The 17,266-nt window shown below is 45.5% G+C and overlaps 1 protein-coding gene and 1 pseudogene across 1 annotated transcript in view; one reads left to right on the top strand and one right to left on the bottom strand.

Moving 5' to 3' along the window:
* Nucleotides 1–4,372: 4,372 nt before the first annotated feature.
* Nucleotides 4,373–17,266, bottom strand: part of LOC149326774 (uncharacterized) — a 53,921-nt gene continuing 41,027 nt past the window's right edge. Inside the window, exon 6 of the mRNA XM_089563967.1 lies at nucleotides 4,373–4,515. Coding sequence (XP_089420093.1) covers nucleotides 4,373–4,515 — 143 coding nt within the window. The remainder of the gene's footprint in view (nucleotides 4,516–17,266) is intronic.
* On the top strand, nucleotides 5,098–9,455 carry LOC149326775 (uncharacterized; annotated as a pseudogene).

The following is a 17,266-nucleotide window of genomic DNA, read 5'->3' as shown; positions in this document are numbered from 1 at the left end:
CTCCGAATATCCTATTACTTTCTACCCATGAGTGCATTTCTAATTTCACCGACTGCATTGCCAGCCTGTACATAACAGATGATATAGTAATTGGTCGGAAGGATTTTATGTTCCTCTAATATCCATCCCCTTCATAAATCAAATTCATTTTACTCTGTCACCAGCTGTGCGGAATTTGCTTATTTGTTATGACTCTCTTCAATGCTTTTATTAACATTTCCTTGGTTTTTGGGACCAGTTCATTAGTCAGCTTAATTGAAATTTCGTCTATCCCTGCGGATGTTTATTTACGAATATTTGCTTACACCTTTTTCGAGTTCAGTTCGGAGCTCTTCTCTACTCTGCTGCCCCGTGTTGCTCCCTCACTTGGGGAGATTACCCTATCGTCGTTCCTAGCTGAAGCAGCTATAACTAATGTAATATAGTTCACAGCATCTTCTCTCTGTAAACATTTTATCTCAGCACCTCGAATCTGTTCCTAGCTGCTTTCTTTGATTCGTTTCACCCAGCCAGCTATGATTGTTCCAGAATTTTCTTAGCCTCCCTTTATTTGCATCGTGAACTTCAGCCAGCCAGTGATCAGAGAACTTCTTTATTTTAGCTTGGACAAAGATATTAACTTTCTGTTTCTTTTGTCGATAAGATTCTCGTGTTTGGCCTACTTCCTCTTCAAGTAAATGCGCCCTCTTTGCTTCTCTCTGTCCCTTGAAGCCACTCGTCGGTGTTCGATGGCTTACTTAATTTCCATATTCCAGCAGCTTCGCGGCTTCCTCTTTCCTCTCCCGCGTCTTAGTCCTTTTACTTGATTCAATTTTCTACTGATTATAATCTATCTAGCTGATTATAATCCCACTTTTACATGGGGCGTTTCTCGATTGCTTCTTCTATGTCGGCTGCTATTAGAGCTATTTGTTCGTCGTTTATTTTGCTTTCTTTTTTTGACTTCTCTGCATTTCTCTTTTAAACAGGGCTCCCAACTGTAGACTAATACATTTATGATAACTTCCTAGGCAGTAATTCTCCTCTCCATCTATTTCTATTATTGCGAGCTTGCTATATATTCCCTGCAACATTAGGCAGTAGTCAATGGTCCTCTGTCTGTTACGAAATTCCCCGTGATTCCTTCCTCACATTTAGTTTATTGACAATAGCTTGGTTGTGCTGGTGACAGAAGTCTAGCATTAACTTCCCTTTACAATCTATGTGTCCATCTAGTTAATCGGAGTGGCCATTCATGTCACCAAGCAGAATAATAGGGGCACCGCCTCCAAACTGCATTATATCGTCATTTAGACACTTAACTAGATCCTTGTTTTCTTGCCTACATTTGTGCCCTGTCCCTAAGTAAGCTACCCCTAGCCATTTCATTTTACCGGCTATCGTACCTGATACCCAGGCACGTTCTTTGCAAGTTCATTTTATTCACTGCCAGTTTGTTTCTTCATGGATCAGCATGCCTACTCCTCCTTCCTTCTTCACCGTTGTTCGGTTGCACGCTTCCCAGACATAGTTATAGATTAACGGTAGATCTTCTAGATCCCTGAGATGTGTCTGGCAGAGAGTGTACACACCTACTTCTTCGTCCTTTAACAGCGGTTCTATTTCTAGGCACATTCGATTTCTTTCAACCCCCTCGAATATTTATGCAACTGATCCTGGCATCACAATTCTTTTTAGTAGTTCTCTTGCTGGGCCTCCTGGTGGCCATTTTGTTGGGCTCAGCCGCCATTGTTACACTTTCTACTTCGCTTCTCCCTACCTCTACGCCCTCAGCCGCCGTGGACCCCCTAAAAATGCTAACGCGCGGCCTGCCATGCGCCAGCCGATCTCTGCTCGTACCCTTCCACTAAAATAGATGCCATCTCGTGTAAAGCCTCTGCCAACGACTGCTGTGTGCACTTCCCTGTTTATGTCTGCCTCTTCAAAGCCTTTTTCCAGGCTTAACTTTCTTATCTCTCAAATTAAGATTCACAACGTCGTTGGCAACGTCTCCGTTCCTTCCTTGCACCTAAGGCACTGCGCACACCACTACCTGCACTTCCTTTACTATCGCTTTTATACCGTCAACTCGCTCAGCTAATCTCTCCACTACTTGTAAACGTCACTACGCAGGACAACATTTAGCCCCGGTGCTACCACTATCAAACTACGCCCTGCAACATTCTCAGAAAGTTCACTTTTTGTCTCTTACAGTACCTAGTCTATTGTCCTCCCTGGTAATACCCCTACTGCTACCCGCCTTCAAACTTTACACCCTCCATTATAGCTCTTTTGCACCTCCTCATGTTTAAGTCACCAGCGATAAGCACTAGGGTACTCTCTCTCCCCACTCCTAACTTTCGAATTTTTCTGCCTGAGTGATCAGTGACTGAGGCCGTATTTTTTTTTTTGTTTACCTTGGTCCCCTTCTCTCCATCGCCTCCCGACTTCCTAGCTGTCACCTGCGCGTAGCTGTTCATGTATGAACCTGCCCGACTTACTTTCTTATCGCTGCCTGTGCCAGTGCGAGCCCCCTCAACGTGCTGGCGCTGCAATGTCCGCCAATGTGGGTTCCTATGGAGGTGTGACCAATTTTTGCTTCTAACTCACCAAGCTTTCAGATCAGTTTTTTTTTCTCAGGTTCAATTTTGGCGTACTGCGCTGTTTTATCTTGGCATTCGTTTTTATAAACAGTTAAAAAAATACAGCTACTATCTAGGTAAAAATTATGAAAATAATTTATAATGCGCTCTTTTTTGTACTGCGTATGACACCGACGCAAGAAAAAAACCGAGCGCGACGGTGACGAAAACTAGCTGCACTCTTTATCTTACGACTCGCAGCTCGTGCCAGCGTCCTTTCGGCTTCGTAGTTTTACTGATGAGAGCAAACAAGACTGGGAGTGATACACACGACAGCACAGGATGTAGAGCTAAGATATTAGGAGCGATATTTACTGGCGGTACGCTTCTCTTCATCCTTATCCTGTTTGCCACTTGGCGCTAAAGCAAGCCCCACAAAATCTGAAAAAATACTTCTGTTTCTACAGCCGCCACCACTGGCTGCACGACGCTGAACATAGAAAAACAGCGGGGTCTTCATCTTCGGGACATCTCATTTATTTTTACGGCTGGTAAAACAACTGGGTGCGAGCGGAGGAAGCATTTTGTAGGGTAGATTCAGCAGCATGTAGGAAGAGTAGGTCATCGCTAACAGCATCCTACCGCAACCTCGCACCGCATTCTTTAGTTTTTCTCTCAGTGACAAAATATCATTTTTCCTTTTACGCGATCTTGGGTACTGGGAGCGGACAGATGCCCTCAATTGATGATGTCCAGGAAAGCCGCGGTATGTGATTACAAGATGCGCCGATTCTAGCCCAATTCCGTGCTGTTTTGCGCTTTCCTGTGTTAGCCCAATTCCTTGCTCTTTTGTGTTTTCCAGGGTCAAGGACTACCAGAATCTACTTTTTTTTTTCACCCTAGAAAGTGGTCACCCATGAGTTTGGTGTATTTCCAGCAGCCGCCATTTTTCGTACAGGGAAAGGTGTTCTTTATTTTTTTTTATTCCCGCTTACTTGCCATCTTTTTGTTACTCTGGCTTATAATGATAACACCATCTATTATGCTGTTCGTAGTTATGACTGTGTTTTTTGCCCTCCCCCCCCGCCCCCTCAAGTAATGCCCTGCTGGGACTTTAGGCTACCTCTGTGAAAGAAAAAACAAACTAATGGTTAGTTCGCGAAAATGTAAGGTTGCTGATGGGGACCACTTTGAAACAGTTTGTGCTTGTGGACGAGATAAAGTTTTATAATTTAGGTTCAATACATTCATTTGTGGTGGGAGTTTAAATAAACTCCCACCGTGAAATCCTATCTCCCTCAGACAACGCTTGCTAAGTGCACAGGTAAGTCTAATTTAATAATGGTTATCTTACTTACTTGATTTGACGCCCTTTCTACAATTTCATTGTGAACGCGGTTAGAGCAGCGTGCTCATGAATTTCACGCGCTTGAAAGCACACAATGTTATATATATATTTCTTTACAGTAGCTTACCTTCCTTCTCTTCGATACCAAAGTGACACTACTGATAAATAGTCCAGCCAATGCTCTCCAAAGAAATTCTATTTGTTTTCTCCGTATTCAACTTTGAGCATGAAAAAAGTAGGCTGTGCTCTCGATGAGAAAGCGTAGTGTCCCATCAGCATCAATTTTTTTTTCTTTCCAGTCTTTTAGAAAGACTGGAATATTTACTGTGCGGTATTTCTGAATTCCAACTTTCAAGCTTGTAAGCAATTTCAAGCGCTTTCCAGCGCTCAATACATTAAAGCTAACATGGCATACAGTGGAATGTCCCATCTGAGCTAATTACGGGGTTTCCTTCCTACGCAGTTAGGCGCAAGGCTTGTCCATCCTCTTGAGTGACCTCAGAAAATCAGGAAGCAGCCTCCTCTTGAACTTCCCGAAACTGGTCTTCGGTATGGATTCCGCGAAGTATATTCCACCATGTAGGTGCTTGTACGGTGCCAGCCGCTCTGCAGGACCACAAAAAAAATGCAGAAACATAAAATCGTATAAGCGACTCACTGCTGGTAGCCACACTGCGTGAGTATAGGCTGGATGCCATGCAAGAAAGAAATAGACATCAGCTTAAAAATTGGAGAATGAATAACGAAATTTCCGCTTATGCCAGAATCGTTCAACTACTGACATGCGACAAGAAGTGTGAATATGATGCCGGCTGTGTGGAGAACATCAGCGTCGTCTTTTTGCTCCCTGGGTTAAGCATTCTGGAATATTCCAAAAGAGCTACTACTGGGGCTAATTGGAATACATACTTGAAAGAATTGGTGCGCGCTGTAAAAACACGGAAAAAGGCCGAACACACAGGACGAAGCGCTTTCTAAGAACTGTTTAATCTCTTGTGGTGTACTGATAGCGCAAGCGCATGTTTTAAAAACTGCATTTTCATGTATCGCTTATCAGCCACGCAAGCAGTCGTCGGCAGATCACATGTTCATCGGCCTATAAAAAGGCACTGTTTCAATAAACGTTTGTTCAGTTCCAGCCTGGCGTCCATCTGATACACAACAGTTGGCGACGAGGCAGCGACGGCGATGGCCGTCGGCAGGATCGGCGAGTATCGTCTCGGCACGAACGCGTCATGGGACGAATACGTCGAGCGCCTGGAAATGTTCTGCGAAGCGAACCAGATAACGAAAGAGCAGAAAAGAGCAGTCCTGTTGAGCAGCTGCGGCGAAGAAGTGTACGGGCTCATCGTAACTTTGGTGAAACCAGAAAGACAGACAGCAGACAGACAGACACCTACGAAGAAATCAAGACTGCCGTTCGCAAGCACCTGCATCCAAAGCCTCCGGAGCTGTATGCAAGGTTTTTGTTCTACAGGCGAAACCAGGCTGCCGAGGAATCGGTTGCGGACTACGTCACGGCGCTTCGGAAGCTAGCCGAAGACTGCGGTTTTGGCAGCGCCCAACTTCCGTTGGACGTCATGATGCGGGATCGTTTCGTATGCGGACTCCGGAACGAAGGTGTTCAGCAGCGACTTCTCGCAGAACACAGCCTTACGTTTAAGGTTGCGTATGACTTGGCCACAACTGCAGAAGCAACCGCTAAGCAACAGCGAGACATACGCAAGCACGGTCGATACGAGACGGACGGCCAGGAAATGGTACAAGCAACCCGTGCGAAGCAAGACACCCCAGCGGAGGGGTCCACCTGCGGTAAGCCGCTCCACATTTGTGCCCTTTTAGAAAGGCGACATGCTTCAACTGCAAAAGGGTTGGACACATAGCTAAGGCTTGTCGGTCGAAAGACGATAGTAGAACTGCTCGGAAGACAGCGTATGAGCAAAAGAAGAAAGGAGATAAGCGCAAGGGCGTGTACGAAATGAGTGCGTTGTTTTCCCTGTGCGAAGTGAATGAGCATGAACAGAAGTTCATGGTTCAAGTAATGATTGAAGGGCAAAAAGTTCCGATGGAGGTTGATTCTGGCGCATCGTGCTCAATTGTGAGTGAAGATACGTTCAGAGTTATTGAAAGGATTCACGGTAAAATACCACTGCAAGATTCTGGGACAACTATCGTAACCTGGTCAAAGGAGGCGTTACCCGTGCTGGGTCAAGCAAGTGTCTTGGTGGAATTCAAAGGCAGAAAGGCAAAGCTACCTTTGCTCGTAGTACAGAAGCAAGGCAACAGCCTGATTGGGCGAAACTGGTTTAACCCGTTAGGTATTGGCTTGCGGGGAATACAGCAAGTAAACGTGGAGGACGTGCCTTCGCGATTTCCCGAGGTGTTTCGCAGGGACCTTCCTGGCTTCAACGGACCGCCAGTTCACATCGAACTGAAAGATGACGCCCAACCGGTGTTCCTCAAAAGTCGACCAGTTCCACTGGCCCTCAAGGATGACGTGGCCAACGAAATAGACCGCTTGGTGCAACAAGGTGTATGGGAGCCCGTCAGCTACTCCAACTGGGCAACACCACTGGTAGTGGTAAGAAAAAAAGATGGAACTTTACGTCTTTGCGGCGACTATCGCAGTACCGTAAACAAAGCTATTAAGAGCAGTGGATACCCCTTGCCCGCTACAGCTGAAATGCTGACAGCTCTAAGTTCAAGCAAGTTTTTTACCAAGTTGGATCTAGCCCAAGCTTATCAGCAGCTTACGCTAGACGACGAGACGGCTGAGGTGCTCACAGTCAACACGATAAAGGGACTGTACAAGGTTAAGCGGCTGCCGTTTGGAATTTCGGTCGCACCTTGGGTGTTTCAACGAGTCATCGACACGCTGTTAGCGGGCATTCCCGGAGTGAAAGCTTATCTGGATGACATATTAATTTCTGGATGTAACGCTGAAGAGCACGCCGAGAGATTAGAGACTGTGCTATCGCGTCTGCAGAAGGCACAGCTACGAGTAAACAAGGACAAGTGCGAATTTAACCAAACGAGCATCGAATTCTTGGGACACAGGATTGATGACTCAGGAGTACATCCCAGCCGAAGCAAGACGGACGCCATCCGGCAAGCGCCTGCGCCCGCAAGCAAAAAGGAGCTGCAAGCCTTTTTGGGATTGCTGAATTTCTACAGCAGTTTCCTCAAGGGCAGGACGGAAGCCGCCGAACCGCTTTATCGACTGCTCGACCGTGACCACGAATGGAAGTGCGCAGGTGAGCATCAGCGGGCTTTTGAGAGACTGAAAAATTTACTCGGCTCAAACTCCGTACTTGTGCCCTACGATTGCAAGCGTCCTTTAATTTTGTGCTGCGACGCATCGCCTGTGGGGGTGGGAGCAGTTCTAGCCCATCGTGCGGATGAGGGGAAGGAGCAGCCCATAGCTTATGCTTCTCGCACTCTTGGCGTCAGTGAACGCAACTATGCTCAGATTGATAGAGAGGGTTTGGCTGTGGTCTTTGGCGTAAAAAAGTTCCACCAGTACCTAGCTGGGCGAGAATTTACAGTGATAACAGACCACAAGCCGTTACTCGGCCTGTTTAACACGGACAAGCGAGTGCCCGAAGTTGTGTCGCCTAGAATGCTTCGTTGGATTTTACTGTTGTCTGCGTATAACTACCACCTTGAGTACAGACGAGGCCAAGACAACTCCAACGCCGATGCACTCAGTCGTCTACCCGCCCCGGGAGACGAGGACAAGCCAAGACCGCCTGGGGACGTGCTCTTGTTGGAAGCGGTCGACTGCGCACCGCTGCAAGCGGCAGACATTTCTGCACTGATAAAAAAGGACTCGGTTCTATCCCGGGTAAAGGAATGGCTGCTCAGTAGCTGGCCGTCAACACAAGTGGACAGCAAGTTTGCGCCTTATGAGGTGAGACGGTCGGAGTTGTCATTGCATCGTGATTGCATACTGTGGGGGAATCGCGTCATAATTCCAACCGCAGCAAGAGAGAATGTGCTGCAACTCCTGCATGCAAATCATCCAGGGATCAGTGCCATGAAAGCATCAGCTAGAGGGCTCATGTGGTGGCCGAAGATGGACCACGAAATTGAGGAGTTCGTTTGGCACTGTCATCCATGCCAGAGTAACCGGCAAAGCGATCCCAAGGCTCCAGTTCATTTTTGGATCAAGTCAGATCAGCCTTGGAGTCGACTGCACATTGATTTCGCTGGCCCAGTGAAAGGAGAAGTTTTCTTAGTCGTGGTAGACGCGTACAGCAATTGGGCTGAAGTCGAAATCATGCCATCCATGAAAGCTACGGCTGTCGTCAACAGCTTAAGGAAGATGTTTGCGACACATGGTGTACCTGACGTTATCGTTTCAGATAACGGCACAGCTTTCACTAGCACAGAGTTGCAAATGTTTTTGAAGTGTAATGGCGTGCGTGCTATTTTCACTGCACCTTATCACCCAGCCAGCAATGGTAGGGCGGAGAGGATGGTGAGAGAAGTTAAAGAAGCATTGAAGAAGCAGCAGGAAGGTTCGACGCAGTGCAAGATTTCCCGGTTTCTGTTTAAGCAACACACGACGCCACATTCGGTCACGGGAAAATCGCCAGCAGAGTTAATGTTCGGACGAAGACTGAGGTCAGCGTTAGACAGACTTCATCCGGACCGGCAACACGCGCCTGAGCTACAGCGACCGGAGACTAAAAGGTTTCGTGTCGGTGACGCGGTCTACGCTAAAAGCTTTTGTCCAGGTCCAAGGTGGAAGGCTGCCAGGGTTGTGGCAGTCAGAGGTGCGGTGTCGTACGTGGTACAGCTAAACAACGGTGAGCGTCATCACAGGCACCGCAACCAGTTGAGGAGCGCCTGGACGCGGCTCGAAGTTGACCCAGTCACAAGTGAGGACTACCACGTCAGGCTTCCTCCTACAGCTAGGCAGCCACAGCCGCTGTCTGCTAGCCCAGAAGCAACCCCTGGGGCGAGTCCAGGCCAAGCCACCCAAGTACCGGTCGAGCCGCGAAGATCAACGCGTGTTCGACGACCTGTCCTGCGTTATGGCATTGATGTCTAGCTAGTCAGTTTTGGATTGTGCAAATAATCTTAGGAGAAAGGATTGTGGTGTACTGATAGCGCAAGCGCATGTTTTAAAAACTGCATTTTCATGTATCGCTTATCAGCCACGCAAGCAGTCGTCGGCAGATCACATGTTCATCGGCCTATAAAAAGGCACTGTTTCAATAAACGTTTGTTCAGTTCCAGCCTGGCGTCCATCTGATACACAACATCTCTGAAGAAACATCACTATATACACACATTTCACGTCATATCATACACAGAAAAGGGAGGGTTTTTCCTCCATTGTCGTCAGCGCGTGCGTTGGTCTCTCTTCTGTGTATGATATGACGTCAACTGTGTGTATATAGTCATGTTTCTTCAGAGATTAAACAGTTGTTAGAAAGCGCTTCGTCCTGTGTGTTCATCCTTTTTCTGTGTTTCTGCAGCGCCCATCAATTCCTTCAAGTAGAATATTCCACTCCTTCCTTGGCACTCCACCCAAGTGAAAAAAAATGAAAGCCATCCAAAACGAAAAATGGGTACTTATTTATCAAAATAAGTGGACGGATTTGAGGCTGTGAACATACATGCTCCTCTAAGAATCTTTAATGACGGTGGCACCGAAACATCTTTTGACCCCCTTTACGGCACAAACGTGCGTGCCTGTTGCTGGCTTATATTCTATATTACGTGAAAACGATACCGATGATGTTATTTTGTAAACACTTCGTTTTATATACAAGAAGGTGATGCAGGGCAATGAAACACCCTGATTCTCAATAGCTCTGCTCGTATCTAACGTTGCAAGAACAAAATTTGTGACGGCAATTTAGTTTAGCTCCTCTCTCGTATAGAGAGCGAGGACATACGGTTCTTGATAATACAAAGTAAACAATAAAGGGGAATACCTAAAGTTGTTTACAAGATTTGAAGGTGTGTAAACTTCTTCAGGCTTTAAAATGACAGGTTATTATTGCCTTACTGAACGCGATGCCACAGGCGTTTGCAATGTGCATAGCACAATGAGAGCAGAGCTGGTTCAGATCAATGATGGAGACCTATTTCCATTCCTGAGCCATGGAATGCTTTCTTTTCAAACTGCACAAGCAGGCACATACTATTATCAGTTTCGAGTGTGTCTCCCGGACGCTGCCTATGTCCGCATCTTGTGCGCTAAACGTCACAGAGTTCGTGGAATGGCTCCTTATATGCTCTGCTCTCATCCTCAAGATATAAGATTTTTATCAGGATAATTCTAGTCGTAAAACGTTTTTTCTTTGTTGTACCTGCATGCTAAAACTTTATCAAGCAAAGATAGACCGAAAAACTTCGCACGGTTTGTAAATCTTTCAATTCTTCACGCTTTCTAGGACGGGAATACTGAGAACATTCTATAATTTTGTAACCCTGTCCAACTATGCTCGAATAGATACTTTGAACTTTTTTTTTCCTTCGGTGAATATTGGACTCGAACTATGGTTTACAGGCAGCTACACAGTGCGATTAAACATTGTGTAAAATGTTGCTTCCTTGTTCTTGACTTTTTCGACATTATATTATGCATTCTAACAGACCATCTCCTCTCCCGCACCCCTGCTTTGACCCAAGGGTCCGCAGTACGTAATAAACAAAACAAATTGATGTTCGTCCACCTCGCATGCTCGACAAAATCAGGAGAACATTTCTCACAAACGATGATAAACTGCGGCCGCATAAAGTAACACGTATCCGGTAACTACCGAAATTCTCCGTCAGGAAAATAGGGAGCGGGAAAAAACAATGTATTATAGCCTCTGGTGCTTTCCAATCAGTGATTGAGCAAACACAGAAGCATTTGTTTCTAGTTGTCATAGACCACTAAGTCAGGCCCTCGCTTGACAGTTCGAGATGGTAGCATGTCGCCCTAAATCTTTTCCCGCCGTCCTTGTATTTCATCCAATCTCTGTGGGCTTCCTAATACCTGTGCTGTTAGTCTTGGCCGCACGATTGAACTGGTTGAGTCAGCAGGCAGAGATGAATGTCGCGAATGTTTGCAATGTTTGTTTGGTTACGTTCGTAGTCGCTGGCACGCAGCTTTATCACTTTGTTTTAGAAGTAAAGCTGCTTGATCAAGTCGGTAGTTATCCATTGCAACAAACTGCGCAAAAAAAGACAAAGACAAAAACAAAGGACACATGACCAGCACGGACTCGTAACTGACTTTAAAGGCTATCGAAAACAATTATACGCATGACAGGTTGTAATCACATAATTATGAAATATAAAAAGTTTGAAAACATAAAACAAAAAACAGTGCCCAGTGAAGTCAGCTTTTTTGAAGGAACTGAACTTCACCGCCTGCGAGAAACACGGTGGCTTTGCTGACGCCAATGATTTCGCTTTCGTATATCATACGCTACAACAATCTCCAATGTTGTGTTGTCTAAATTTTTCTACAACACGCTTTTGGTGCTGAACCCATTGCGTGCAAGACACTAGGTTACACTGCGTGAATCTGGGTCTTGGTTTTCCGCATTTTTTCCGTGCTCTCGAGGACATGTAGAGAAATAACGCCCTTTCTGCCTAATGTACTGGGCTCCGCGTGATAAATCTGTATGCTAGACGACACCTTCGATGCATTCAAGAAATGATTCGTCATGACGGATGATTCAGCCGTTGTCAGCACCAAGATTCGGAGTCTAGTTTGCAATCCATGGATGCGCAGATACCGGTCAGTTCCATAGGGGTGTAGAGAAGCACATCCAGCTGATATCGCTCTGCCATGTTATTGATACCATGTGAGAGGAGGATGATATACGGGATGATTGTGAATCTGTTGCTGTTATCTCAAATGTGTTGAAGGGTAATGTGCGAATGCGTGAGTTTCATTTCTTTGACCAGTTCTCCGGTGATGCGTGCGAACAGCTGTTGCTAGTATCCTGCTTTCTCTAATCTGCGGATCTGAGCTTCGAAGCTATTATCCATTGACTAGAAACGCATATTTAAGGCATTCTTGAAGCATGTTTTAGGCAGCGCAGTTCTTCATTATCTTTGAGTGTCCTGAGCTAAAAGTAATGATTGGTTTTACTTATAATATGTTATAGCACCAGCATACACGATTTATTTCCTGCCCGGCCTTTATGTCTAAAAACTGTAGAAGATTGCGTTTGGCAGCCTCACATAAGAATTTTAGACCTCAACCACATGTTTTGGAAACTTTCAGGACGTTGATTATCTTGGTTGGTCGACAGTCAAGAAAGTTTATTGTTGAAGCCCAATTAACGGATGTTCGAGCGATCTGCCAACACAGCTCAGCTAGATTTTACTTATTGTCGGTGCTGCACTCGATCAAACAGACTCCCGCTTTGTAGGTAAAGAGTTGCCCTGCCCAGCGAGCAAACATAAAGAGTAAAAAAAAATGGTGCAGTTCTAGAAAACCACCAACTAAAATTACATACCTGTCTCTCAAGGTGTTCTCTTCGTTGTCTTCCGTGATGCTGACATGTTTCCCAATATCTTCTTTGCATGTGTTATTGTATTAAGTAATATCCCCCTTACAATAACGCCTCATGGGCGCTGTTGGTACTTTAAATAAATAAATAAATAAATAATCTGCGGATCTGAGCTTTGAAGCTGCTATCCATTGACTGGAAACGTATATTTAAGACATTCTTGAGGCATGTTTAGCTACATATTTCTTCACTATTCCTGAGTGCCCCGAGATGAAACTACTGATTTCTTTTACTGTTCTTGTGTTATACGACCACCGTAAAATATTCATTTCCTACCTTGCCTGTACGTCTAAAAACTATAGAAGGTCGTCTTTGGCAGCCTGAATTGCAAATTTCAGTCTGGAGAGAAAGTTTCACCCAGGTACATCGGGTTAGGAGTCTGGCCACCTGAGCTTCAAGCAGCTCGTTGCTTTCTCTGACCGTCTATCTGACTCATGATGAAGTTAGCGCCAAAAACGAGGACTAAAGTAGGAGGACACGACACGAGCGCTTTTTCGCAACTAAAGCTTTAATGGAAGAACACATGACATATATATCCATCTTGTGAAGTAAATAAAAAAGAAACATACATGATATCGTCAAGATAAACCTTAGAGGGCGATACATCTGAAGAGTGCTGAGGGTGAAAAAGGTACATAAAAAGTGCAAAAACAGGAAAACTTCATGGTCACAATCACGAAGGGCAAACCAAAATACCCAAAAAAACTTCCCCAAAAAAAGGAGGGAGAAGGAAATGATATTAATTCCACGTGTGATCCAGATATGCCAGCTCCTTTGCTGTTAAAGAAATGGACGGTGCGCTTATGCATGAATTTCCCTGTCACGAAATATAAAAAGCCTCGGTAATTTCGCGCTGGAGGCGTTCATTATGATGTGACAGAATTTCAACCTGCGCATAAAGTGGATTGCATTTTTTCTTGCACACTGGCCCACATTCCGGTACACAATCCGGCTTATACTTTTTACATCCTTGGCAATGGTCAACCAAATGCCAGGACTTCGACCCAGAGACCGATTTCTCGTGTTCTTTTAGCCGCACTTTTACACAACGCCCTGTCTGACCTATGTAGGTCTTGCCACAGGAAACGGGCAGTTCATAAACCACACCCGTTTTGCACGCGATGAATCCCGAAGTATGGCATGTCTTCTTCTTTTTTTTTGTTTTGTCCTCTCTGGTTCCCTATTGTTCTGCTTACTAGGCCGCACACTTTCTTGAGCTTGTTTGGGGCCGAGAAGATTACCTGTACGCCATAGCGCCTGGCCACGTTGGCAAGGTTGTGCGAAAGTTGATGCTTATATGGTATCACCACTTTTTTCTTCTTTATCTTCTCGTCCTTTTCCTTCTCTGGGGCAATACCTTTTACCCAGCGGATAAGTTTTTCGCATGCAAAACTAAATGCACTGTCCGGATAGCCTGATGACTTTATTCTATTTACTTGTTCATGAAAACTTTTAGCCATGTCGTGCGTGCAGGACTTTACCAGGACTGAACGTAGGCATGAGAGTACAATGCCATTTTTAACAACTTTCGAGTGGCCTGAGGCGCAATGCAGTAGGGGTTTTACTGATCACGGATGATAGCGCCAACAAACATGAGTCTGGTTGAACGATAGCAGCACATCAATAAACTGCAATTTATCTCCGACTGGTAATTCGAATGTGAAAACGAGACCATGTCCACATTCCCGGAAGACCTTCAAAATATTCACAACGTTGTCGGTGAAGCGTGCACTTTCCACAAATACCAGATAATCGTCCACGTACCTAAACACATCAGAACACATGTCGTTTAGACGGCTTTCAAGACATCTGTCCACGCTACTCAGGAAGATGTCGGAGAGTACGGGCGCCACACATGAACCAATACACACACCTGACTTCTGTATGTACGTTTTGCCTTCCCAAGTGGCATAGGTAGACTTCAGGTAAAACGAACGCAATTCAAAGAAAGACTCCGTGACAGTTTGTCGATGGGTGTCCAGGACGGTTCGTAGGCGAACTTCGGTCCCTGTTGAAGGGTCTTTAGGTGTCGATCCGGAAGGCACTAGTTCCCCATAACGAGGACCCTCCAACAGGGACCGAAGTTCGCCTACCTACCGTCCTGGACACCCATCGATAAACTGTCATTTGGTAGAACCATCGCCCAGTGCATGCCTGAACAGACTCGCCCCAGGTGTGTAGAGGAATGTGTCGACATGATTGCAAGAACTGACACTGGGACACAACCTTGTAAGTCTGATCCAAGCTATGGCTTAGCTAACTTCCTTGTCTATTCCGGGTTACGGTTACTTCTGTCGGATAAAGAAGGCTTCTTCGTTGTTATTCCCGAGAGCATGCATGCAGTCAAAGGACAGGAGGCGATCGTAAAGAATTTCAACGGTGTAGACGTGAAAGCCTCGAAGGTCAAAAAGCAAGCTATCGAGCTACGTAAAGGCATGAACCTGCACAGACTTGCCACGGCAGTCACGTATGCGAAAAGAACTCATTCAGATATGTTCTTTTCGGCGAAAACACACAAGCCAGATATCCCTTTCCGTGTGATTGTTACATTAAGAAACACATGACAACATGCCATCTCGAGCTATCTAGTAAAGTACTTGTCCGGCCTACATATTAATGACCCATATTTGGTTCCAAACTCTGAAAAACTGGTAGATGTGTTGTTGAAGTGTAACCCTGGTAGCAGCAAAGCTTTCAGCATTGATGTCACCGACCTCTTTTATTCTTTGCCTCACTCGGCCCTTATGCATAGCGTGAAGAACTGCATTTGTGAATCAAATGATGAGTTAATATTAAGAAATAGTTGAGGAATCCCGGTGGAGTCTTTCTTTGAATTGCTTTCGTTTTACCTAAAGTCTACCTATGCCACCTGGGAAGGCAAAACGTACATACAGAAGTCAGGTGTATGTATTGGTTCATGTGTGGCGCCCGTACTCTCCGACATCTTCCTGGGTAGCGTGGACAGATGTCTTGAAAGCCGTCTAAACGGCATGTGTTCTCATGTGTTTAGGTACGTGGACGATTATCTGGTATTTGTGGAAAGTGCACGCTTCACCGACAACGTTGTGAATATTTCGAAGGTCTTCCGGGAATGTGGACATGGTCTCGTTTTCACATTCGAATTACCAGTCGGAGATAAATTGCAGTTTCTTGATGTGCTGCTATCTTTCAACCAGACTCATGTTTGTTGGCGCTATCATCCGCGATCAGTAAAACCCCTACTGAATTGCGCCTCAGGCCACTCGAAAGTTGTTAAAAATGGCATTGTACTCTCATGCCTACGTTCAGTCCTGGTAAAGTCCTGCACGCACGACATGGGTAAAAGTTTTCATGAACAGGTAAATAGAATAAAGTCATCAGGCTATCCGGACAGTGCATTTAGTTTTGCATGCGAAAAACTTATCCGCTGGGTAAAAGGTATTGCCCCAGAGAAGGAAAAGGACGAGAAGATAAAGAAGAAAAAAGTGGTGATACCATATAAGCATCAACTTTCGCACAACCTTGCCAATGTGGCCAGGCGCTATGGCGTACAGGTAATCTTCTCGGCTCCAAACAAGCTCAAGAAAGTGTGCGGCCTAGTAAGCAGAACAATAGGGAACCAGAGAGGACAAAACAAAAAAAAGAAGACATGCCATACTTCGGGATTCATCGCGTGCAAAACGGGTGTGGTGTATTAACTGCCCGTTTCCTGTGGCAAGACCTACATAGGTCAGACAGGGCGTTGTGTAAACGTGCGGCTAAAAGAACACGAGAAATCGCTCTCTGGGTCGAAGTCCTCGCATTTGGTTGACCATTGCCAAGGATGTAAAGAGTGTAAGCTGGATTGTGTGCCGGAATGTGGGCCAGTGTGCAAGAAAAAATGCAATCCACTTTATGCGCAGGCTGAAATTCTATCACATCATAAAGAACGCCTCCAGCGCGAAATTACCGAGGCTTTTTATATTTCGCGACAGGGAAATTCATGCATAAGCGCGCCGTCCATTTCTTTAACAGCAAAGGATCTGGCATATCTGGATCACACGTGGAATTAATATCATTTCCTTCTCCCTCCTTTTTTTTTGGGGGGGGGGGGTTGGGGTATTTTGGTTTGCCCTTCTTGATTGTGACCATGAAGTTTCCTGTTTTTGCACTTTTTATGTACCTTTTGCACCCTCAGCACTCTTCAGATGTATCGCCCTCTAAGGTTTATCTTGACGATATCATGTATGTTTCTTTTTTATTTACTTCACAAGATTGATATATATGTCATGTGTTCTTCCATTAAAGTTTTAGTTGCGAAAAAGCGCTCGTGTTGTGTCTTCTCTCCTACTTTAGTCCTCGTTTTTGGCGCTAACTTCATCATGAATAAGATTCAACTCGCCCAACTTTCCACCTTACGTCTATCTGACATCCGGTAAGAATGTGCCGCATTCTGAATTCCGGGTGTTGGCGAGAGGCCCTTCACTTAATTGACTGTTTTCGACTTTTCTGTAAACAAGTTGCCGGCTAGTATTCTAGAGGTCAGCTTTCCCAGGAATGGAAAAGGACCACCGAGTGTTTAACGGAATTCGTCTGGAACACGGTTAGACCACAACTTCCGACAAGAAAGAAGAGAGCCAGCACACACGACAGCGAGGTTGCCGCGGTGACTCAGTGGTTATGGAGTTTGGCTGCTGACCCGAAAGTTTCGAGTTCGATCCCGGCCGCGGCGTTCGCATTTCGATGGAGTCGAAATGTTAGAGGCCAGTGTACTCTGAGATGTCAGTGTAGGCTAAATAACCACAGGTGGTCGAAATTTTACAGAGCCCTCCACTACGGCGTCCCTCAAAGCCTGAGTCACTTTAGGG

This window comes from Amblyomma mixtum, chromosome 10 (genome assembly GCF_055824585.1).
Source record: "Amblyomma mixtum isolate Tamu chromosome 10, ASM5582458v1, whole genome shotgun sequence".
In the NCBI taxonomy this organism is placed as follows: Eukaryota; Metazoa; Arthropoda; class Arachnida; order Ixodida; family Ixodidae; genus Amblyomma; species Amblyomma mixtum.
This window is presented reverse-complemented; position numbering and strand designations above follow the sequence as displayed.